Genomic DNA, 23775 nt, shown 5'->3' with positions numbered 1-23775 from the left:
CACCCAGCCTGGCGGCAGCACAGGCTGATGTGCCCGTGCCAGTGACGGCAGCTGAGTGCAACAGCTACCCAGGGAGTGGGCATGTGTGTGTTCATGACCCTGGGCTTACTGCGATGAAGCTCTTCATAGGAGAAAGAAAACATACACAAGTAACAGAGAGATGCTCAGCTGTTCTCTGCCTTAGCTTTGGTTTTCTGGATCTTTAGTCACATGGGATTTGTCACTCTGGTCCAAGCGATGGTCTGCCTAATTCACACTGATCCACCATGCTACAAGTGTCTGTGCTTTAATAGTGGTTCAGTGCCTGATGGCTCAGGGGACAACTTATCTGTAATACTCCTGATGAGCTGCACCTAGAGAAGACCATTTCCCCAGACTCCTGCGGTTCCATCCTCCAGGCTGAAGGGTGAAATGTGACCCGTCAGCTTCACAGGGCTCCCATGGACAAAGATGGTACTTATAAAACTGCCAACCCTCTTTAAAAGCCAAGCAAGGGCATTTAATGTTGTGTCTTCTTGGAGCTGTGAACTCAGAAGACTGACTGCAGCCTGCATGAGGAGGCATTTGTTTTCTTTGACACCACCCTCCTGTGACCCACTTACAGCCCCTTCTTGTACTAAGGGATGGGGCAGAAAGGAGGAACCGATCTATTCCCACACACCTTCACACCACAAACGCTTTAATAAAGTTTCGCTTTTAGTGGAGTGATTCATTCACTTCACTCACATTATGATGTCTTTGACAGTAACAAAGCGCTGTGTTTAGTTTTAATATATATTAAGCCTCTGGGATGGGCAAGGAACCTGACAGGCATCACTGGATCCCATTCTTCAGCTGAGAGTTTCCAGGAGGGAGTTCAGCAGTTTTGGAGGGAATGGCTCTGTGACGGGGACAAGACCCGGCCCAGCGCCGCTACGGGGCTGGCACAGACCCGTTCGCACCAAAGGCTTTGCCCCGAGGGCGATGAGACACTTGACCACAACCATCTGCAGGCAGCAGGCTATGGAGCCGGAGAGGCTAGACCTCTTCTTCGGGTGCTCTGGCTCCTGCTGACTGCAACAGCAGCTGGTGGAGGCTGGTGTGTCCTGCCCTGCAGGGACACAAAAGGCTCTGCAGTTCCCTTCTTGATGTGGCTATGCTGAGGTCATGGAGGCCTTGCTATGTAATTCCTTAAAAACCTTGCAGAAATGGCTCTGCTACGGAAACCTGACTGTGGTTTGATTTAAAAAAAAAAATCCTCACCTGAATCTTGAATCTTTATAATGGTGGTCTCATGTCTCTAAATGTGGACGTATCCATCCAGGTTTGAGAGGAATTATAAAATCTGTTCTAGGTGTGTCTGTCGATAGAGATGCTACCAGCAGATGGTGCAAGAATGTGCAGGTTGTGTTTCCTCCTGTCTCTGCTTCCAGAAGTGAGTTACAGCTTTGTGAGATGTTATTCCGACCGAAGAACAGAGATGGGGAGAGATTTTATTTTTATTTTATTTTAATTGTGGCTTGCAATATAGCACCTGGCTTCTCATTTGAGTTCCAGCCCATAATGCAAAACTGCACTGCCTCTGCTACCGGCGAAGCTGTGGATCCATATGTTATATTAAACTGAGCAGCAGGCTGTGAGTTGTGAAAGAAAATATGCATAGACAGACAAAATATGCGGAAAACACCCCTAAACAGTGCAATGAGACCACTTACACAACATCACTTTTTTCTGCACAGAACTTAGCTTTCAAAGAGATTTGAGGAGAAATGTTCTGTTTCAGACCTGGTCACAGAACCATCTTGCCTTTGGCAGAATTTCAGTGTACAGAACCACACTTTTATATTGTTACGAACTAATCTGCTTTATCTCTACATTATGGGTGTAATTATTGTTATTTTCTTAGGTATAATAGAGGCATGTGTAGCTCTAGAAGTTCACAGATCACAGTCAACTGTGTTTTCTCCTAACTTAAGAGATAAATGAGAGCTAAGGCTGCATACTGCCTGCAGTGTCAGGAGCTATACAGCTCGATCTCAAAACCAATAAACTCTCCAGCATGGAGGAGCACATCATGGTTTGTGCATTGACAAGCTCATGGTTTGTGGCTCAGACCTCCAAGCTGACGTTTGCCTTTTGGAAGCTGAAACGAAAAGGAGCTCATCGCAGGCTTTACCATGGAGTTTACAGAACCGTAGTAATTTCCAACTTATTATTTCCTGCTTTTCCTAAAGTCTGCATCTTTAAGGATGCCTAATCTAAAGCTTTTTAGACAAAACCCGGCCACACAGGCCAAGCCTTTGGGCTACGTTTTACATGGGAGAGACTGGAGCTGGAGTAACTCCCCGACTCCCTCCCGGGCACCCTTCTCCTCGGGGTTGTTCCATGAAGTTGCTCTGCTATCCATGTTAGCATGATCCCATGAAGAAGATCCCACCCCTGATATGAGACAGTAGCTCTGCTGCTGTCCCCCTCGGTCTGACGTCAAATCGTACAAACTTGTCCTCTTGAGTTGCTAGAAACCAGGCAAAGCCCTGGAGAGGTACCTCTCTCAAAGGGACTGTGTTTCTACAGTGGCCAAACTGTTCCCATGTGCACCAACGTAACAGTATTGAAGTTAAATAATGGGTTATGAAATGATTTGAGATCCTCTGAAAGCAGATGTAGCTCGTCAAGTAGGAATCGTTTAGGGTTCGTGAAGGTCCCAGGCTGTTTGCTGTGGGAAGAGTCAGATTCCCTTTCCAGTGTAGTAAAGTGAGTCAGACAATTTGTTCCTGTGTTTCTGGTTGTGAAAGGGGGCAGAGCTTGCACAAACTGTGGATCACCAAGCAGTAAGAGCCCTAAATACTCATTTCTATTCCTTCTACCTGAAGCCAGTCCTGTCTTGACATTTTATAATCAGTATTCTCATTTTTGTGAATGGTTTCTTACCTTTCCTGCTGTAGGGCGTTTGACCGAGAATTGTATTCTTCAAGAACGAAATAGGTTTTGCTGATGTGAACCATGGAGTGCCCAGCGTAGGGTACAGACCTTCCCTGGGTGATCCCTGCGACTGGGGTGGGAAGGCTGCTGAAAAAGCACATTGTCTGCGTACAATTTGCACAATGTTCACAAAATTTACAGAGTAATTCTGACAATATGGGAACCCCGACAGATTTATAGGCCTATCCCTGATATGGCTGCAGGGTTTGGAAGTTGCTATAATTTATGTAATTCAGCAACAGCTAGAGATCGTGGAGGTTTTTTCCCGCAGGGGATAGTGCTCTGTACTGGAGACTTCCTCCAAGAGTGCAGAAGCCCCACCTCTAGGGAATCTGCTCTTTCCAGGCATTTCATATGGTTATTTTTAGCTATGTCTGTGGAGATTTCTAGTTTCCCAGTGCAGCTATTTTCATAACATATGGCTGCGAAGTCTGTAGTATTAGACATAATTTAATCTTGCATGTTTGAGTGTCTCAGGACCGTACGCATGCAATTACTGCCTCTTGCACCTGCTCCCTCTTTGGCCTGTATTTGAAACACTCCTTTACTGTAAGAAGTCGAAGCTTCGGAGGCTTCTAGACAACAGTTCCTTTATTGAGTGTGCTAAGCTGCCATAAATATTTGATTAGGTGTTGCTCTATTTTTGGAGAGATACAGAAAAAAAAAAATCCCCATTTCCTTACATTTAAACAGAACATTTTCCTGCTGGAAAAATTTGCCTGCATTAACTAGTGACAGGGAGCCGTATTTTAAGAGGGTGCATAAAAATTTGAGAGGGTGAAAGGCTGGTAAAGAGGAGATTTCACTAAGCTGAGGTTCTCTCCTGTAGTTCTAGGTGGGAAGGGAGGCTGTCGGATGGCTGGTTTTGAGACGGAGCTGTGCGGGTGCCTTTCAGACAGCACGGCACCATGTCAGGCTGGTGGGCGCAGCCACTTCCCAATGAGGGGAGCTTCTGCTTCTCCTGTGTTTGCTGTCTAAAAATAAATCATGGCTTCACTGGTATTTTTTAATGCTGAGTCATAAATCGGCTAACCAAGCTGCCCCGGGTATGCCGTGTGGTGACATTGCCTGGAGAGCTTCGTGTGCTGTAAACCTTCAGATACAATGATTACCTGGACTGTAATTGCAGTTGATGTATGCATGTATATCTATGTAAGAAAGCGAAGGCAGGGGTGTGATTGTACTGCCAAATTTAAAAAAACAACCAGTTGATGGAATTGCAGCTAAGATTTCACCCCACCCATTAACAAAACAGGTCCCCTAGGAAGGTTTGTTAAAATTAGCTAACTACAAGGCCTCATTTCATGCTCCAAACATTACCTCGTGTCATTTGACTTGAAATCACCTCCAGGAATGCACAGTAAATACCGAGAATGAATCCTGACTTCTACTGTAGTTCTTACACTCCAAAGGCAGTTCGAGTCTTGCTGCCACCTGTATTAGAAAACCAGTCTGATTACTTGGTGTGGGCAGCCCATCTCTGCCGTGTCCTCCATTTCTTGTCCTGTGGCTTCACACCCAAACAACATCTCCTTGACCTCACCTCTCTTCATCTTGCTGATTTCTACTCAAGAACCATCTGAAAATTCCCCCGTCCTTTTCAATGGTTAAAAAATAATTCGGACAAGATTAAAGGACCAAATTCTAAAATGCTGTAACTGCACTGATCTCAAAATCACCATTGGATGGCACAGAATTAAGTACACTAAAATGAACAGCAACTAATGCTTTAATGAATATAAAATTTAGTTAAAACAATACCGTGTTCTGTATATTGCGAACAGTTTTCCATACAGATGACAGAGGGCAAACTTAAAGATCACTCAACCAGAATGTCTCTTATAATTATATTGACTTTGTCTTTAGAAGCCAGAGAGAACTAACTTACAAGTAAAGATAAAAAATGAAGTATGTATGCTTTGGTCAGAATAACGATGATGGGGAATTAGGAAGCAATTTGTCAGTACGTTAAGGGAGAGAAATTATTTAGAGCAGGATAAGGGTTATACATAATCAGATGAAATTACCAGTAGAAAAAGTAAAACACATCCAGGAAGAAGACCCGACACCGAGATCTACTGGGCTGCACAACAAACTCATCACAGGATGACACAGAAGCCTCTGTGAAGGGAAGCATTTGGAAACAGACCCCACACTGCGGAAAAAAGGGCAGGTAAAGTTTGTTCCAAACGTGTGCTGACTAAGTATTCTGAGAGGTACTTTACTGTTTTGTACTTACTTGATGTATTGCTTGTGTGGCAGATGCATTTGTTGATTAAAATAATCATTATAGCTATTAAAATTGAGTTGACTACTTCATTAGCCAAATAAAATGCAATACACACAACAAAGTCCCGTAACTACTAAGTGAAAAGCTGCATATGCTTCCAGACTCTGCAAAAATACTCTCTGCTAACGTCTTCCTTCCCTCTTTCATTCAGTTACTGCACCTGAAAGTTAAACCATGAGCCTGTAAATGTTCACAAGCCTAACTTTAAATCCAAAGCTAGGCCTTCCGAAGTCACTGATGGTGTTCCTAGGCACAGGAATACCTGAAGCTTACCTGACACTTGTACATGTGGAACTAGATTTTCAGACTGTAAAATCCTTGGACATAAATAGCCTTTTATCACGTTTGTTAAAGCAGATTGCAAACCACGCATGTGACAGGGTAGACTTTTATTGAAATACAATACCAATAAGTAATAAACGGCCTTAGTCATGCCATTTGACTTGAGATCTGTCAGGATGCGCTGCCACATCGAACACAAGCCTACCTGGAGCAACTGGACTCCTGCCCTTGGAGTTTATTCCAGTCTGTTATTGATTCAAGGTCCAAACACTTAGGGATTTCATCCTCCTCATTACAACACTCTGTTGCTACCATGGTCTTGATTGCTCAGCACCTTCCAGCTCTCGGTGAAGCGACTCCTCAGCTGGCCACTCAAACTGGCAGCATAAAGTAGGTTTAATGAAACACATGCAGTTACATGACCTCTGAGCAGCACCCACCTGGATAAGACTTCCTTACACACGCCTGTTGTGTCACACAAAAGAACCTCTGTAGTCCTGTCTATTAACGGCAGTGATCTTAAGGCAACGTTCGCAAAGTGGAGCTAAATGTCATACTGCAGAACTCAGGTCAGGAAATCCAGCGACTTTCAATGGGAGCTCAGTATCTAGCCAACTTCGGAGCTCTGTAAATCCCACTAGCCAAGTAAATAAATCTTTAGGTCAATATATACCTTGAGAATCTGAACCTTGGCTCCCTGGGTGATGGGCCTGTCTGTGTGCAGGCATACAAGGATATTTTACCCTGTAAGAGAAAGCAAAATATGTGTAGTAAGCATGTATATGACTGCCAGAGTATATATAATTTCTGCCATAATTCAAATTTATATTTTGGGATATTGATCTACAGTAATAACTAATTCATGTAGCAATCTAAAAAAACATCCAAAAAGATTGCAAAGAACTTTTCAAAATAAAATTGCTTTAAAAACGCTGTTTAAACTAAGCGCTAGGCTTCTGACTTTGTTCTAGCACTAACATATTTTACTCAGCAAACTGCAAAGTTATACATTGCTGTACAGGAAATAAATACGAAAAAAAAGCGTACATGAGTCATGAGTGCCTGGAGGGAGGGGAGTAAAATACCCACAAACGTGGAGAGGACACTATCAGTGCTAATACCTTTTGAAAAATGGTGTGGATCTGTGCGATGATTTGGTGGCCATCTGTTTGCCTTAGTATTTAGCAGACAGCACAGTGCCACGCTCAGGGGAGGCAGCAGGAGTTTGTCCTCGGGTCCTTCAGCTCTGGACTGAGTGCTCAAATTTGGGGTAACTCCACCCAAGGTGAAGGAATGCTAAGGCCTAGGTCTGGGCATGGCTTAAAGTCGGTTATGAAACTAATCCTATAAAATATCTTACTGAGTAACTTAGAAAACTTTTACAAAAGTTTTCCAGTGGAGTCACGGATGTAATTGCAATAAACAACTGTGTTTTGGCCTAACGGGCTTTTCTTTTAATATAACTGTTAACATCAGTGCCTAAAAATTGTGACTGCCACAGAGTTCCTTAGTTCTCAAGATAAAAGATGAATCTTTAAAAGATTTCTGACATTTTGGGGCAATATTAAATTACATAGCATCACAGTATATAGACGTAATGTAGCTGATCCATGTTTCATAAGAAATGTTTACTACAGCAACGCCTCCATCATATTTCTCCCATCTCACACTGTCCAAGTCCTGCCAGAGGAGAGCTGTGAAAAATATAAGACCTTATATGGAGTAAATAAAGAGCAATTTTCAGAGCCAGATGAATTTGTGAAATATGGAAGCCATCGTATATGTAAAGACAAGACCTCGTAATTCACAGCAAGTGAAGCCACAAACGAATTATTGAGGCCTTTCATCATAAACAGAATGAGTCTGTGTTCCGCAGATGTTCGCTTTGTTGCAAGACTGACATTAGATTTAAAATATTTAATTCTTTTTATTAAAAACTGAAAGTGCGCTCCTCTTTAGGTTAAGCAGGACTGTTTCTGTTCAGAGAGCATCTACTTATGGAGTCACAGGGGGCTAAAATTTACTTTGCTACATTTCCAGAGGTAAGAAGATGTATTTTACAATCTCTCATTAGTTTGTCAAAGATTTTAAGACAAAAACGTATCATTAGCCTGGGGGGAAAAAAGAAGTCTTAGCTTTTCTGGAGAAAGGGGCCTTTGTAAACAGCGTGATGAATCTATAGCTGCCACATACACATGACAGACAATAAACGTATTTACTCCCAACCATTGTCAGACTTAGTCACTCACACATTGTTTATACATAAAGGTTTCTGCAGACCTTCTGGTACAGCCACGTCAGCAAACCATCTCTGCGGGGGCCAGTTTAAAGAGTAGAACGGAAGAACCTACATTTTTTTCCCAAATACCATCTTCCGCGAGTATACTGATCGCTGTAGCAGGATTTTTTGCAGCCTTGACAGCCTCAATGAAAACCACGATTTATTGCATTCTTCATAGCCTGATGATCTTTTAGCACAGATCTCACAGGAGTTACTGAGTGGGGGAGGAAAAAAAGGCAGAGAGCTCGCGATACAGCTACGTTACGTATTTAGAGAACGGGGCTGAATCCTGAAACGTATCATCCCCAGTGCATCTTGATGCAACACCGTGTCGGCTGGGCAAGCTCCGGACGGCCCCGTAGCCGCCTGCCCGCGGTCTCTGCGCACACCCAGAGGCGGAGGGAAGCTCTGAAGGCCGGAACGGCAGGCCTTCCCCGCTTCCCCTCCCACCTCGGGCGAGCGATGTCCCTTCCGCAGCGACACACACCGCCAGGCGGGGTCACGAGCGCCAAAACCAAGCGGGCTTTCGAGGGACAGCCAGAAACACACTCGCACGCCCCGCCCACGGGCCTCGGTCGCGAACGGGCGGCGCCGAAACTGGCGAGGGCCGCGGGGCGGGAGAAGGGGCTGCGGCCTGAGGGACGGCGCGGCTCCGCCTCCGGCCCCGCAGCGCGCACCAGCCCCCTTTGCCGCTCGCTTTCCGCCGTCAGGCGCCGGGCTCTGGTTGGCTCTGGTTGGCTGTGTCGGGCCGCCGAGGCCCGCCGGCCCGGGGCGGCGCTGCGGAGCGGAGGGACCGGGCGGCGCCGGCGGGAAGGGACGGGGGGGGGCGAGGGGGGGGGCCGAGACCCCGCCCCGGCCGTTACTTCAGACCCGCTCGAACGGCGCCGCCGTGGGCCGCGTGCTTCTCGCTGTGATTGGCGGAGGCGGGGAGGGGCGGGGCCAGAGCGGGACCAATCCACCGTCGCTGGAGGGGGGCGTCTCGGCGGAATGGTTCAGCCCAGCCGCCTCCCCTCCCCCCTCGCGAGCCCGAGCCCTTTGGCCGGGCCGTTACCAGCGCCCGCGCGCGCCCAGGCAGGACCCCGCGGGCTGCCCGCCGCACTGCCTGACGGCGGCGGCGGCGGAGGCGCAGCGCCGGCGCTGCCGGCGGGCCGGGCGGAGGTGTCGCTCGGCCGCCGCCAGCCGGCGGGAGACAGACCGCCGGCGGTGACCATGGTCCTTCGGTCTTGGCGGGCGCCGGCGGCGGCTTCCGCTCCGGCGTTTGAGCGGGGCGGCCGCGAGCGCCTGGGCGCGAGGAGGGGTGAGGGCGCGGGTCCTGGCGGCGCGGAAAACGCGCCAAGTTTCCCGTGGTGGGGAGAGCGGCGCCGGGGCGCCCCGCGGTCTCCATAGCAACCGGCGGGCGACGGCGGCGGCCCGCGCCGCGCCAACATGTAGCGGTGAGGAGAGGCGGCTCCGCCGCGGCCCCGATCCGCTCCCTCGGGCCCCGGGCCCGCTCCCGCGCCGTCTCCGCCGGCGGGCGAGCGGCCTCCCGGGCGGGCGGGACCGCGAGGGCGGGCGGCGCGGGGCAGCGTCCCGCGGGTGCGGCGGGAGGCGCGGGCGGTGCCGCCGAGGCGGCGGCTGTCGGAGCCCGGGGCGGGGGGCTCCGGGGCCGCGCTCTGTTCCAGCGCCCGTCGCTGCTTCCCGCTCTGAAAGTAAATGGCGACGCGTGTCTGTGTGTGTCTGTGTGCGCCCCAGGTGTGAGCGCCGAGCGCAGCTTCCCGGCCGGGCTGGCCGCCTCCCCCGCTCACCTGTCCGCCAGGAAAGATGCCCGGGGTCTTGCCGAGTGACAGCACCGGGCCTGCGAGAGGGAGCCCCTCGAAGAAGAACAGGCTTTCGCTGAAGCTTTTCCAAAAAAAGGAAGCGAAAAGAGCACTGGATTTTACAGAGTCCCAGGAAAATGAACAAAAGAGTTCAGAATTCAGAGGCTCTGAGATGTATGTAAGAGTTTCGCTCTGAATAAGCGTTTCTGGTTATATTGTGAAAGTAGTCCAGTCGCTGAACAAGACTTATGTCTGATGTAATGGATAAGCAACGCTGCTCCATCCGCTCATTTAAGTTGTATATTCTTGCATAAGTATGCGCTTCAACGTGTACTAAATAAAGCCTTAAGCCAAGTTAATCAAACTGAACTATTCGCTGTAATGAATTTCTAGAACTATTTACTTTTAAGAAAACAAATTTGCCATACTATGGATCTTTAGCTGGCTGGCATAAACTGTTCAATAACTTGAAGAAGTTAGCTTATTTGAAGTTAATATAAGGTAGTTATTCTGATGCTGAATTCATTAACGTATATTAAAATGTAGGGTTTTGCAAAATGAGTTTTAATAAAAAAATACTGGTTTTTAAAGGTTATTTCTGCTGCAAGTAAAAGAATCGATTGCGCTGCTTACTTGTCGTTCATTAGGGTGTTTCAAGCCCTGAGCAAATCTGTCGGCTCGTTTCATTGCAGCTAGTGAGGAAATTTAAATGGGAAAAATTGCTTAATCATGGTCAATTACAAATGTGTTGGAGACTTTAAAATTTGGTTCTGTTGTGTCAGTATGGTGCATTATCACTGCATATAACGTGCCAGGTTCATTAGTTCTTTTTTTTTTTTTTTTTTTTTTTCTTCCCTGTTCTTATCCTTTTGGTTTGCATCCAGAAATGAAGTGATGTGAATTTGGAGCAGGGGATAGTAATAGAAAATATGTGCTGGACACGTTTTCCTTAGCACTGCCTTAGGAATGAGCAAAGACCATATAAAAGTATTTTAAAGAAAACTTTTTTGATTCCTTAAATCGGTCTCTTGATATTTTTTGAAAAATACGTATTGGAACTAACGGCATATTTGCCTGCTTCTTGTAAACCTGTCTGGTTTTGTGTAGGTTGCTGAAAAGAAGTGTTACAGTTGAGCAGTCTGTGTTTGAGTGCCCAGAGTAGCCATACGGACACTCTCAGAAACACTTTGACGTGATTTTGATCTGTATATATTAGTTGTTAATTCTGTAAGCGAGCTCTGAGATGGTGGATGGCCACGAGAGAGATGTGTATGCATACCAGAAGGAGTAATTTTCAAAAATTTTCTCTTACGCACTGTTTTCTCTATTCAATAGTGATCAAGTTGTTCCTGCAGCACAGCCTCCCTCGCTTGTTAGCTGTGAGAAAAAAGACAACATGTTGCCTTTTGTGGGCTTGAACAACCTGGGTAACACTTGTTACCTTAACAGCGTACTTCAGGTAAGATCATGTTCAGGGGCCTCAGAAAGATGATTTTGTTTTGGTTAAGCACAAGTGGATGAGATTCGCAGTTTGATACTACACAGAAGGTGTCTGGATGTAGTATGAAGGGAATCTAATTACAGTGGGGAAAAAAAGATGATACTGCAGGAAATGTGTGCACTGTAGGTTGCCTTGATCGGGTAATTTTTCAGTTCACATACTCTGGGCACCTCTCTGCTATGAATAATCCTGCATCTTTGCGTGCTGTGCAGCAACCTTGGGAGATGCAAAGCTAGTTTGATCGTAAACGTGGATATGTACGTTGAGTTACTTCTTCCTTTACCAATTAATCTCTCATTTTAAACTGTTGATTTCAGGTATTATATTTTTGTCCTGGTTTTAAAACTGGAGTAAAACATTTATATAATATAATTTCAAAGAAGAAAGAATCTTTGAAGGATGAAGGAGAGCAAAAAGCAGAAAAGGTAACGTATCTCACTACACGTTCTTGTAATTTTGCAAGTGAGGCTGCATGCCAGGAGTATAATGAGAATTTAACTGTGATTTCTTCTGTTCATAAGAGGTTTTGCAGTATTGTTTTCTACAGTGCTATTTCAGGTAAAGATACATTTGAGTTGTTTTGAACTTGTGTTCAAACTTGAGTGTTCAGAGTGTCTGTAAACTTGCGAGCACCAGTCTTAAGTTTAACAGAAGAAATTCGAGAAGATATCTCACCATGTTTCTGACGTTAAGATAATTATGATACAGTACTTTGAGTGGATGGAAACTGGAGTTTGGGCAAAGATAGTTTGGGTTTTTAAAATAATGGATAGTCTGGTTTTATATTTGTTTTCTACTGGCAAAAGAGCAATATATTGTTTCCCATAGCAGACAAAAAATCTGTCAAATCTGTCAAATGTCTGTTAGAAAACTAAGCAAGGGTAGGAGAGAAAAAGTTTAACTTGTTGTTACAGACAAAACTGCAAGTATTTTTATTCTTTTTGTATTGTTATTGCAGGGAAATTGTAAAGAAGATCCACTGGCAAGTTATGAACTGATCTGCAGTTTGCACTCATTGATTCTTTCAGTTGAGCAGCTTCAAGCCAGCTTTCTCTTAAATCCAGAAAAATACACAGATGAACTTGCTACTCAGCCACGAAGGCTGCTAAATACCCTTAGGTACAAATTGTCTTAAACATATTGTCAGAATTTTCACCTGAAGTTTTGATGTCATTGTACAGTACAGCATTAAAGACTTGTGGGAGGTAGATAGTCTTAAATTTGGGGCATCATTACAGGAAGTTTTTTGTGCTTATTGTTACCCCTATGATATCATAAATTTGAAAGTAAATTTTCATTTTGTAAGAATATAATTTAAATCCAGCAGCAGATTTAAAACAGTACTTAGCCTTAAGTATGTAAGTATTCCCATTGACCCGAGAAGGACCACTACTGGGTTGCAAATGAATGTGTATTTAAATGCATAAGGCTGTAGCTGCCTTCCCATGGCTATCTGTGACAGAGGGGGCTTCTCTCTAGGCCCGGAGAGGATCCTTCCCTGCTTTTATATCTAAACTCCCTAATTGACATCTCAAATCATGTTAGCTAGTCAGTAAAGAATAACTAGTCTTCATTGCCTTGCTCATTTGCTTTTAATAGAGAGCTCAACCCTATGTATGAAGGCTACTTGCAGCATGATGCCCAGGAAGTTCTGCAGTGTATCCTGGGTAACATTCAAGAAACATGTCAGCTACTGAAGAAGGAAGAATTGAACAAACTGCCCTTGGAAGAGCCTACAGCTAAACTGGAGGAAAAACTTCATCAAAATACTGAGAGCAATGGAACTGGCAACCCTGCTGAGGAGGAGGATAACGTACCAAGTAGCCACGTTGGAGAGGTAGCTGAAGACAAGCTACTCAAAGGAAATGGGAAAAGAAAAAGTGATGCTGAGGGTGGCAACGCAAAGAAAAAATCCAAAGTATCGAAAGAGCAAATTGCAGCAGAAGAAAATCAAAGACAAACCAGGTCAAAGAGGAAAGCAACAGGAGAAAAGCTAGAAAATCAAACTGATGCCATTGCCAAGTGTTCCAGTGAAAATGAGAGTGCAAAGCCAACACAGAAGAAGTCACGGCTTAGATTAAACTGGTTAAAATCTTCATGCAAACAGCCTAGTATTCTGTCTAAATTTTATAGTCTAGGAAAGTTAACTACAAACTTGGGATCTAAAGACCCAGGGAAAGAATATGATGACTGTGAGCTTGAAGAGTCATCTGTAAAGTGCGAAAATGGCAACAATATTAAAGAAGAGTATTGTGAACCAGCATCTCCTGTGGAAAGCCATAATGAAAAAGGAACTGAAAAAGAACCAAAAAAGGAAGGTTGGTGAACAAGTGTATGGGCTTATAATTAGTATGATTAAGAAATTACTATGTGTGGGAAGTCAGCCTTCAGACTGTGTAGCCAGCAGAGCTCTCTAAATACAAAATTACGTTTTCAGGAATCGAAAAAGATTTTTATGAAAGAGAATTTATTTTTATATAGGTTTCTTGATTTTTTTTTTTTAATAACTTGACCTGTTTTGCTTAGATCTTAAGAGGTATTTCTCTAACATTATGTAATCATTGTACAATATAAAAAAAAAAAGAATATTACCAGGTTTATATTATCACTAATTTTTGTCATCTATAGAAATAGCAAGTGGATTCAAGATGTAAAGGAAGATTACTGTCAGGAGCAAACAGAATCAAACCCCATTGGCTATGGCTTTGTGTCCCAAGTCTTTACAAATAATATCCTCTCCTTCCCTCCTTATTCTTCAGTCCTTCCATATTTTCAACCTTCCCAAGAACTAGGAAAGACACCGGATGTATTATATATGCTAATTGGCTGGCAGATATGGATTTTGTTCGTGTCAATGAGACAAGATACCTCTGAGGGAAGGGCCTTGATATGAACTCAGTAGTTAGTAATTTGGAACTTTCTTTCTGATCCAACCACCAATTTTAATAAAAATTTGAAGGAATGCAGAATCTTTCAAGATCTCCATTTCTTCAGCAGATTTGACTAAAATTGGCCAACAAGTTGAAAAGGTATTGGAGGAGAGGACTGAGAATAAATGGAGACCAGGCAAAAATACAAGTGTGATGTTCCCTGAGAAGACTGAAGGTCCATAGTAAGAAGGCAGTGCATTGATGACAAACACAAATTTTCCAGAATGTGACACCATCACACTTCAAGTATAAAACAAGAACCTAATCTTAAAACAGAAATTGAAGTTTGAGGGCCAAGAGAAAGGGGCTTCCTATTCAGTAACAAGTAGATGATACTGTGAAAATTGCATGTGAGAAGCAGCTGCTGCTTTTTTTTTTTTTTAATTCCTATCTGGAATCCCTAAAAGGCCATGTCTGTAACACAGTGATTTTAGAAAAAGAATAGTCAGGTTCTGAAGTGTCTTTTGAATAAAATGCACCTTGATAAGCGATCTGGCATATACTTTCTCTAGGTACGGAGCTGGCTGTTTTTGAACTAGTGGAGAAACTGTTCCAGGGCCAGTTAGTACTGAGAACAAGATGCTTGGAGTGCGAGTGCTTTACTGAAAGAAGAGAAGATTTTCAGGACATCAGTGTTCCAGTGCAAGAAGATGAACTTTCTAAAACTGAAGAGAGTTCTGAAAGTAAGTAATTACTGAGAAGGTTTGTGGATGTATGTTTCTGCTTCAGCCAGCCATTGAGGAAGGATAGTGCCATAGTTATCGAGGAACACTGCTCCTGTTTGTGCTGGTTAAAATTAGAGGCTGTTCTGTTATCTCTTGTCCTGATTAACTTTAGACTTTGGAAACACAACACTGATAATGTAGACATATCCGGACAGTACTAAATTGTTTCAGGTCATAACACAGACTGCTTATAATCCTTCACTTATGTACATGTTTTCCTGCTTATAAGTAGGTATTTTCTTTGATTTGGGTCTTCCCTTTCTTCCCAGATAAGAAATTCTGCTTTTTCTTCATTTTATAAGAAATATCTGCATTTCCCCTCAAAAGTAAAATAAATGAGAAACCAGCTTTTTGTTAATTTATTGTTTAAAAAAAAAAAAAAAAAATCAGTATTTTAGACTGTCATTACCTTAATAGCATTTGTTTTATATTGGTAAATGTTAGTCCTCTGGTATCTTTCGAAAATTTTAGTGATCTATACTGAGTTTTTAGCTATTTTCAAAAGTAAGCATGGCAACAATACATTTTGAAATTCAGAATTTTAAAGAAACTAATTTTAGTTCTCATGGACTTAATTTGGAGCAGCTTTTACTATTTTTGACCTCCCCATTTTGCTGAAGGACTTCAGAGTTAAGTGTGTGTGTGGTGGTGTTTGTATGTAAAATGCTACTGACAGTGTAGGCGATCTTGTCATCAGCAGCATGAAGCTGTCAGGGGAGGCAAAATGTAAAAAGTGAAAGGGGATTCTCTGGTTATTTTGGAAGTTTGCCTTCATGAGCGAAATGCTGGTCTCAAGTACATGCACCCAATTTCTAGACATGGCAACAGAATTAGTACGTGCGATCTGAAGACAAGCTTTGGGAAAACCGTAGATTTTAACATCCATTAAGTGATATTTTCATCACTTCCTGAAATGATTCTAAGATTTGAATACATTTTCTATCTCATACATATTGAGTGTTCTTTACAGTGTTGATAGTAGGTTTTGAACATGTCTTAACTTGACATATTTTGGTTTGTTGTTATTCTGGTGGGATGCATTGGAAATGTGAATAATAGCGTATCTGTGAAGTAATGATTCTCTTTTGTAGTTTCTCCAGAGCCAAAAACAGAAATGAAGACTCTTAAATGGGCAATTTCACAGTTTGCGTCAGTGGAAAGGATTGTGGGAGAGGATAAATATTTCTGCGAAAACTGCCATCATTACACAGAAGCAGAACGCAGCCTTTTATTTGATAAAATGCCTGAAGTTGTAACAATTCATTTGAAGTGCTTTGCTGCTAGTGGCTTAGAGTGAGTATGCAGATTGACTATATTATGAAACAGTGTGCTGTTGGAAGGAAAATCTTATCAGAAGAGATGAAAATGTTTTGTAACTTTTCCAAAAGCAAAAGCAGATTTCTAGATTGAAATTAACTTAAGTCAGTGGGAGACAGCCCCTAATTTCATAAAGGCTTTCTATTGTTACAAGCAATGGCAGAAATTACCTCCAGGAAAATATACTTTCAGAAGACTTCTTAACTGTGCTTTATCTGTATTCTTACAACAGCCTGATATCCTGATGTTTCTTAAAACTTTGTTTACTTTTAATATCACCTGTCTGTATGAGTTTAGAGGCAGGTTTAAGTACTTTAGCAGAACAAGTAATGAGAACAAAACTGAGTTTTATGGTTGCAGCTAGTAGTACACTTTCGTCTCTAACTGAACGTGAGTACTAAAATTTGGAAAAAAAAAATCAGGAGATGTTTTAAAGAGCTAACACAGTACAGAAAAATTGATCAAATCCTTTAAAAATACAGTGATATCAGTGTCATTGATGTTCAACTGCTGAGCAATCAGTTTGATGTTATATACTGTAGAAATCCTTATTTTTTGAAAGAGATTATTCTTACGAGAGTGTTCTTTACCTTTTTTCATACTTAGGAATTTAGGGATTTCTTTTGAGAAGGGAGGGGAGAAAAAAACCCAACCAACTGCTCCCCTTGTCCCTACAATACTGTACACAAATGAAACAATGCCATGACACTTTATGCACAGCATTTTGCAGTAAACTATTTCTTCACTGAGATTCAAATAACAAAAAATAACAGAAGGCTTCATCAAGAAAGACTTCTTAAAACTGTAAAATATTCCCCCAGATCCTTTAGAAAATTCTTACAACGTTAATTGCGTTTTTGAGAGTGACTATACAATTTTAGTAACATTTGCAGACCTGGCCTGTATTTTCAACTTTTCCTGGTATTCACTAAAACATAACTTTTGCTATCTGCATCAGTGTTGCCAGATGCAGCAGCAGAAGACAAACTTGTGTTGGTTTCTGCATCCCCCTAGTTGGCATCTGTTCTGGAGAGCCAAGCGCACTTCTCTGCTGCAGCCTGTGTTTTATAACCTGATGGCTAGGCGTAGTTCTGAGACTTAATGCTGAGCTGCTTTGTGATGTACAGTAAGTTATTTAGGGACAAATTAGTTTGGTCTTTTATCCACCCGGTTCCCTGTGGTTTGCATTTCCCTGTTGTTTGGCTTTAGACCTTCAGAGCCACCTTGCCAGCAGGAAGTCTAATGCATGAAGTCTTCCACGGAATTTAGTTTATAATATTTGTGTTGCCAATGTTTTAGAACTTGAAGTGTACAGGACCTTTGGCACTATACAGATACAAAATAGAAGTTGACAGATGATTTGTCAGAAGACATTCTATAAGCAAGTGCTGATAACTGGTCAATATAAGTAAGATTTGTAAAATAACTATTGTCAAGGATTCTATTACGATAGTTTTGCAGGTAGCTTGCTAAGATTGTTAAAACTAGAATTTTCACTCTGCCTGTTTTTAGGAGTATCTAGGTTTCTGACAAAGTAGAAAGGAAACTTCCTCTGTCTCTGTAATGTCTGCTAAGATCTCTTCATACAAGTGTAGGATCGTAACATACAAAATTGTCTTTTCATTGTTCTACGTAATATTTGACTGTCACAACAAGGCAGAGAACAGTAATGCTATTATTGAGTAGCCCTTGATGTGAGATGGTATCCTGGTAGGATTATAGGCTATTAAAAAAAAAATACAACCCGAGATGTCCACCTGAAAGGAAACCTGAATATTATCTTCAGTTTGTTCCTACGTTTGCTACTTTTTTGTTTCTATGAGGAAGTACTTGCAGGTTAACCAGGCATCTCCTGAATCACTTACCTCTTCCTCTGTCCTGGCAATCTTCGGGTCCTTCCTCCAAAATACTCAGACCTATATCTGGGTCAGACTGAATCCAATCTCTTGTGGTGTTCCTCATGTGTCCTTTGAATCATGTCATACATTTTCTGCCACGTGCTAGCAGCCAGAGATTAAGGAAGTAAAGAGTGGAAAAATCAGATGTAGAACTAGAGTCAGTGATGAAGCTGAAACTGTTTATAAGATTGTTTCCCCGTTTTTGGCTTGGACGTTTTATCTTGGACAAAACCATGTCATTTCTAAACATCTTGACTTGGAGTAATAAAGCACAGATGCAAATCAAGTGGGGAAGAGCCAAGACTAGTAAACCAAAGCACTGGCTTACTCCATAGTATCCAGAGTCACTCTTACGGTGTTTTTTGAACAATGAGCTTTGATGAAGCTTCCCCCAATTGACTTATGTAAACTTGTAATATTTATTGTAAAACTACTACTCTCTTCATAGATGAGATGGCAATGGTTTGCCCTAGAAGTAATAACAGACTGTTTTGCTGGCCTTAAACTAAGATTTTTAAACTAAGAATCTTCATACAACTTCTCTGAGCTCCCATAAAAATTTTGAAATCTTGTCTGTTTCTCAGTTGTGCTCTACTGAGTTTTCTGATGACTGAGTTTTAAATAAATGAAGAGAAATGAAGCAGAGGGGAATGGTAATGTACATATTTGCAGTTAGTAGGGATTTGCTTCATCTTCTAGATGCTGGCTTGCAAAGTGTTTGGTTTTTTTAAATAAAGTAGCCAGGGTGAAAATCTACTTGCCTGGGGATGAGTAATTCTCTTTAGCAAGTGTGTGTGTAGGGAAAAAAAAAATGCTAGGCCATGTGTGGCTCAGACTGGGAAGCTATTAAGAAGAAATGTGTAACTGGTAACATCTAATTAAGCATTTCCACTATATAAATTTAACAATTGGTGAGTGTTAATTAACAATTAACAAATTAACAATTGCTCAGTTGCCCACTGAGGTTAAACCACGACAGTGAGAAAAACAGATTTTTGTCTTGTGAAATGGTATCAGCTAAGAGCAGGTGTTTTGTTTGGTTTTTTTTTTTTTAAAGGCTTACTTTAGGTTTTGTTACAGTCACATTTCCTAATTAGTGACAGCAGTGCTTATGCCACTGGCAATCTTTATTTGGAGTATTTCACATCCTTATGTGTTAACAGCATTGCAGTAAAACAGCTTAAGTCTTTAAGGGTCTACAATAACTTGAGGTATTAATTCAGTATAGTGGGTAAAGTTCCACTAATTTATGGCCTCAAAAGATGTAGTTGCAGAAATCAAGTTTTGTTGTGTATGAACTACTGTGCATCAGTCAGAGGAGGCAGAGTACTTGGCATGCAATTTTTCTGTCTTCAGATTCTTATCATTAAGAAGAACAAAAAGCTAATAGGAAAAGATTTCCTCTCTTATTTCCTCCTCTCCAAATCTTTCTGATGCTGGATCTCATTCAGAAGAAAGGTAGAGCCTGTTTTTTAATGTTTTATGTTAATATGATTGTCATAGTGTGCTTGAGTGGAACTGGATTTCTGATCTAGAGTATCAGCAAGCAGTTTCTCTGTTTCTTGACGCTCTTCTGAATATCTCTATTCCTGGCTACTAATAATAGGGATTTTCAGAAGATTTATTATTTCTGATTATGTGCTTTTTTGTGTTTCTTTTGGTGTAGTCAAATGTTTATGGTAAGCCTAGGTCTAAAATGAGATTTCAGTTAATTAGCCTTGAGTGACTGAGGACATCTGTGTGTGTGTAAATGTATTTGTTTGTAAGGGTTTATGGCTGTGAACATTAGCGAAATGTTTAGAAGCACAGCAGAATCAAAACTAAACCCAGTAAAAAAAAAAAAGTAGTATTCTGTTACTGCAATTATGCTTATACTGTTATGCCATATCTACAATTCCCTTGGATTAAAGATAGTTATTCTTTCTTACGATAAAATGCAATTTGAACAATAGTAGTTAGCTCTTTGGAACCTAAGTTTTACAGGGTTTGTCTATATTCCCCTATATTTTTCCGTACAACACCCTAACAGTTGAGCAAGACTGAGTCATCACTGAAATCTATTAGGACATCATAACATATCGTTAAATAAAGGGGTTAATTAAGTTGGGCTGATGCAATATGTAAATCATGTAAGATCAGAATCATTCAAGGAGGCTAATACACAATGTAAAAGTCCCAACGCTTATTTTCTTTTCAAACTCTAGAAGATCCTTACTGCAATGAAAGGACTTAAACTTTTCTCATTTTAAATTTGTGCACTATAAAGAAAGTGCTAAATATTTCTGGAATACTAGATGCTTTTTCTGGAATACTAGATGCTTTTTCAAAGTAAATCGGCTAGATAATTGTTTAAAAAAACCTCAATAACATAGGACAGTTAATGAAGAATCCCTAGTAATAAGAAAGTGATAATAACTTTTTCATCCTTAGATAATCATTGCATTACCATTGGCAGTATACTACAGTGCACTAAGATGATCTGAGAAAAACTACTTACTCAGTTTTTCTGAGTGACATTAAACCTACTTGAAAGTAAAATATATTTATATTCCTTTATTTAGTAAATGACTCTTTCAAAGGTTTGGGGTGGGGGAACCAACAACCTTGCTTACTTCAACGTTGGATGTTGAAGAGTGTTTTGGTTGTGGGGTTTTTTGTTGTGTTTTTTTTTTTTTTTTAATCTGGAAAGCAGGATGATGTCTGGGAAGTGGAAGTATTCGTGCATAGAAGCACGAATGGTAACTAAACAATTAGGTGAACTCCTTTTATCGTCACTATTTAAAAATTAACTTTAGTTGATACTTCAGAAAAAGGGAATCTCTTAAATAGTTAAAATACATAGTTACTAGGCTGTAAGATTTAACATTATACATACGTGTAAAAATGTCTTTACTGAACAGGGGTGCCTGGGACAGATGCTCATGATAAGCAAGTTGAAAAGTGAGCAGTTTCTCACATTCAGATCACCCATGTCTTTTTAATAGAAGGAAAAGAATATAGATACAATATATGGGCCACTTAAAGCAGTATTTATTGTTTAGAAGCACAGCAGAGGCGGGAGGTCTTAACTTTGTCTTTCTTCTAAAGGTTTGATTGCTATGGTGGACTATCCAAGATAAACACTCCCTTATTGACACCTCTCAAACTGTCACTAGAAGAATGGAGCACAAAGCCGACCAATGACACCTACGGATTATTTGCAGTGGTAATGCACAGCGGCATTACAATTAGCAGTGGACACTACACAGCTTCTGTCAAAATTACAGATCTTAATAGCCTAGAGTTAGATAAGGGAAATTTCATCACTGACCAAATGTATGAAATGATTAAACCAGAACCACTGAATGAGGAGGAGGCAAGAACTGTTGCTGAAGACTACGACGATGGTGAAGTCTCTTTTAGAGTCAATGGAAACGCACAGCCGGGTAAAGTTCTGAACAAAAAGAATATGGAAGCTATCGGACTTCTTGGGGGGCAGAAGAGCAAGTCTGACTGTGACCTGTACAACAACAAACCAGCTAACCCTGAGAAGTTTCTTAACGTAGTTACTGAAAACAGAAACCCCGAGTCTAGCAGTAGTAATGGAAGTGCGGAGTGCAGCACAGAACACAGTGAGCAAAATGGTGTTGTTTCCAGTGGACTAGAAAACAAAGCTCTGTATGTACTGCAGAGCCTGAAAGAGTATGAAGGAAAGTGGTTGCTTTTTGATGACTCTGAAGTGAAGGTTACAGAAGAAAAGGACTTTCTGAATTCTCTTTCTCCGACATCGTCATCTACATCAACTCCTTACCTACTGTTTTATAAGAAAATTGTAGAGTGATACTGTATTTTGACTGTAAATATTAGGGATTTGCATACACCTGTTGGTCTGATTTGCATCAAAACTACCTGGAAGAAACAGCTGTTTGTTTTTGAAGCTACTGGATCATAATGTTTCTGGTCTTTTTGTTCGGTGTAAGTGGCTCAACTTGAATTAACAAACCATGACATAGAACTTAACTCACATAATAACTTTTATGCTGGAGAGTAGTGATATTACCTTTTAGAAATACCAATTTGTATAGTTCCTAAATGATGCCTACAGTACACAGTAGTGGTTTTAACACAGCTCTAGGTCTCAGACATGCCTATTGTATTATTAGCTTTTTTTTTTAATAAAAGTTATTTGTATTCATATTCTGGAGTAAATGTATATTAACTAGCCAATTTCATCAGAAGTTGTGTATTTTTGTAACTTGGGAAGTAATACTTCATATTTAGTTTTTGGGTAATCGACGTGGTTTATTCTCCTTATCCAGTTCTATACTGCTCGGTGCAACTCGAAGCCCAAGAAAAGGGTCTTGTAACCTTGTATAGTGTATGGGAGGGAACTGAACTTAATAGAAATGTTTGAATGGTCTAATTTGCATCTTGTTGCATAGGTGTTAAATGGGCAAAGTGTAAATAGGTGTGATTAATACTTCAAAACAGGGGGAGCGTGTAGTGTAATTGAAATAACTTTGTACTTCTAAGAGTAAATCCCTCTAATATGCATATCTGTTTGGGTGGATTTGGAACTTAGTGGTGATCTTATAACAGTTAATTTGTACTTGGAGCTCACTGAAATGTGGGAAAACGAAAGCAATTTGGCTTTGATGCTTTAAGAATGTATATATGAAATAAAAAATTTATGATATGCATCTGAGATGACTAGATCAGACTTTTGTGTTTGCAGAGCGAAAAGCAGAAAGTGAAAGTGGTTGGGCACTGTTACAAAAAGGTTGAGAAGCTATCTATCTTAGAGAAATGGAAGGTTTAAAGTGCTTTAAAAAATAACATTCTCTGGTTTTTAACTGATTCTTGTACAGCGTATCCTAATTTGAGGGTATTTCATGACTAGAGGTAAGGTTCAGAGGCAAGGGGAAAGGCAAACAGATTATTGTAAAAACAAGTGAAGTGTTTGGCGCTAAATACTAGAGATTAAAATCCCAAATCATCTATTAGATGCTAAAATGTTAAGGTGAATCCTATAAACTGCAGACAATTAAAATCTTAAAAATATGAGACAAAATAGGATGAGTGTTTACTTCTGCTCTCATAAGATGGATGGAATGACATGAAGTGCTGCTGCAGAGAGAGACAAGGAAAGATACACAAGATGTGAGTATGTGCCCTAGTTTTCTGGATATATTTAAACTTTTTCAAATACAAATTAATTTATTTACAGGAAAAGCCCTAGAAACCTCTACCTAGTTTATTCTGCAATACTTAGTTTTTTTACAGTCTTCTATTATTATGTAAACACAGAGGTAACTCATGAAAAATATCTTTAGTGTATTTTCCATGTTATGGTGGACCTCTGATTTTTGCAGTATATCCTAGATGATGATGTATTACTAAAATATGTTTCAGTCTAGAAAGCTTGTACTGTCAGTAGAAAACAGTGTAAGAAAGGCTGGATTAAATTTAGAGTTGCTTGTAAGCTCATGCTGAATACATAGTCTGTAGTAATTATCTTCTGCAGAGGAGAAAAATCTGGAATTACAAAGACACTAAGATCTCTTTCCCTTTTCCAAAGCATTGTCACCATAATAAATAATGTCATAGTCTAAACCAAGAAATAGCTACGTTAAAAAAAACCCAACAAACTGTAATCTTACCTTGCAAGGGTAGCCAAATCACATTACAGAATGCTATTTTTTTACTGCCTGCAGTGTGGGGTTTGCTGAATTTCAGCCTGCAAATGAAAGTTTATTTTTCCATACTTGACCCAAGACTTATCTTTTTCATTCAACTGCAGGAACAGGCAATGTTC

The 23775-nt window shown here is 41.1% G+C and overlaps 1 protein-coding gene across 2 annotated transcripts; it reads left to right on the top strand.

Moving 5' to 3' along the window:
• The first annotated feature begins 9120 nt into the window (after positions 1–9120).
• Positions 9121–22665, top strand: USP1 (ubiquitin specific peptidase 1). Of its 2 annotated transcripts, XM_076340036.1 has the most exons (9): positions 9121–9247; positions 9546–9784; positions 10946–11069; positions 11429–11536; positions 12070–12230; positions 12711–13429; positions 14554–14724; positions 15858–16059; positions 21069–22665. In XM_076340036.1, the coding sequence occupies exons 2-9, from the start codon at positions 9615–9617 to the stop codon at positions 21799–21801; spliced, it is 2388 nt and encodes a 795-aa protein (XP_076196151.1). In that variant the 5' UTR covers positions 9121–9247; positions 9546–9614; the 3' UTR covers positions 21802–22665. The 2 variants fall into 2 exon arrangements, with proteins under 2 accessions (XP_076196151.1, XP_076196152.1); XM_076340037.1 differs by lacking the exon at positions 9121–9247 and having other exon boundaries at positions 9485–9784.
• The last annotated feature ends 1110 nt before the right edge of the window (positions 22666–23775 follow it).

The sequence above is a fragment of the Aptenodytes patagonicus genome, chromosome 5, assembly GCF_965638725.1.
Source record: "Aptenodytes patagonicus chromosome 5, bAptPat1.pri.cur, whole genome shotgun sequence".
Lineage (NCBI taxonomy): Eukaryota > Metazoa > Chordata > Aves > Sphenisciformes > Spheniscidae > Aptenodytes > Aptenodytes patagonicus.
Note: the sequence above shows the minus strand (reverse complement) of the source record. Positions and strands in the feature narration are given on the sequence as shown.

What these genes read in the sequence shown, in the direction of transcription:
- USP1 (XM_076340036.1), top strand. Translation starts at nt 9,615, where the DNA reads ATGCCCGGGGTCTTGCCGAGTGACAGCACCGGGCCTGCGAGAGGGAGC. An exon ending in GAGAGCAAAAAGCAGAAAAG is followed by an intron (nt 11,537 to 12,069) that starts GTAACGTATCTC and finishes TTGTTATTGCAG; the next exon opens with GGAAATTGTAAAGAAGATCC. An exon ending in TTTGCTGCTAGTGGCTTAGA is followed by an intron (nt 16,060 to 21,068) that starts GTGAGTATGCAG and finishes TTTCTTCTAAAG; the next exon opens with GTTTGATTGCTATGGTGGAC.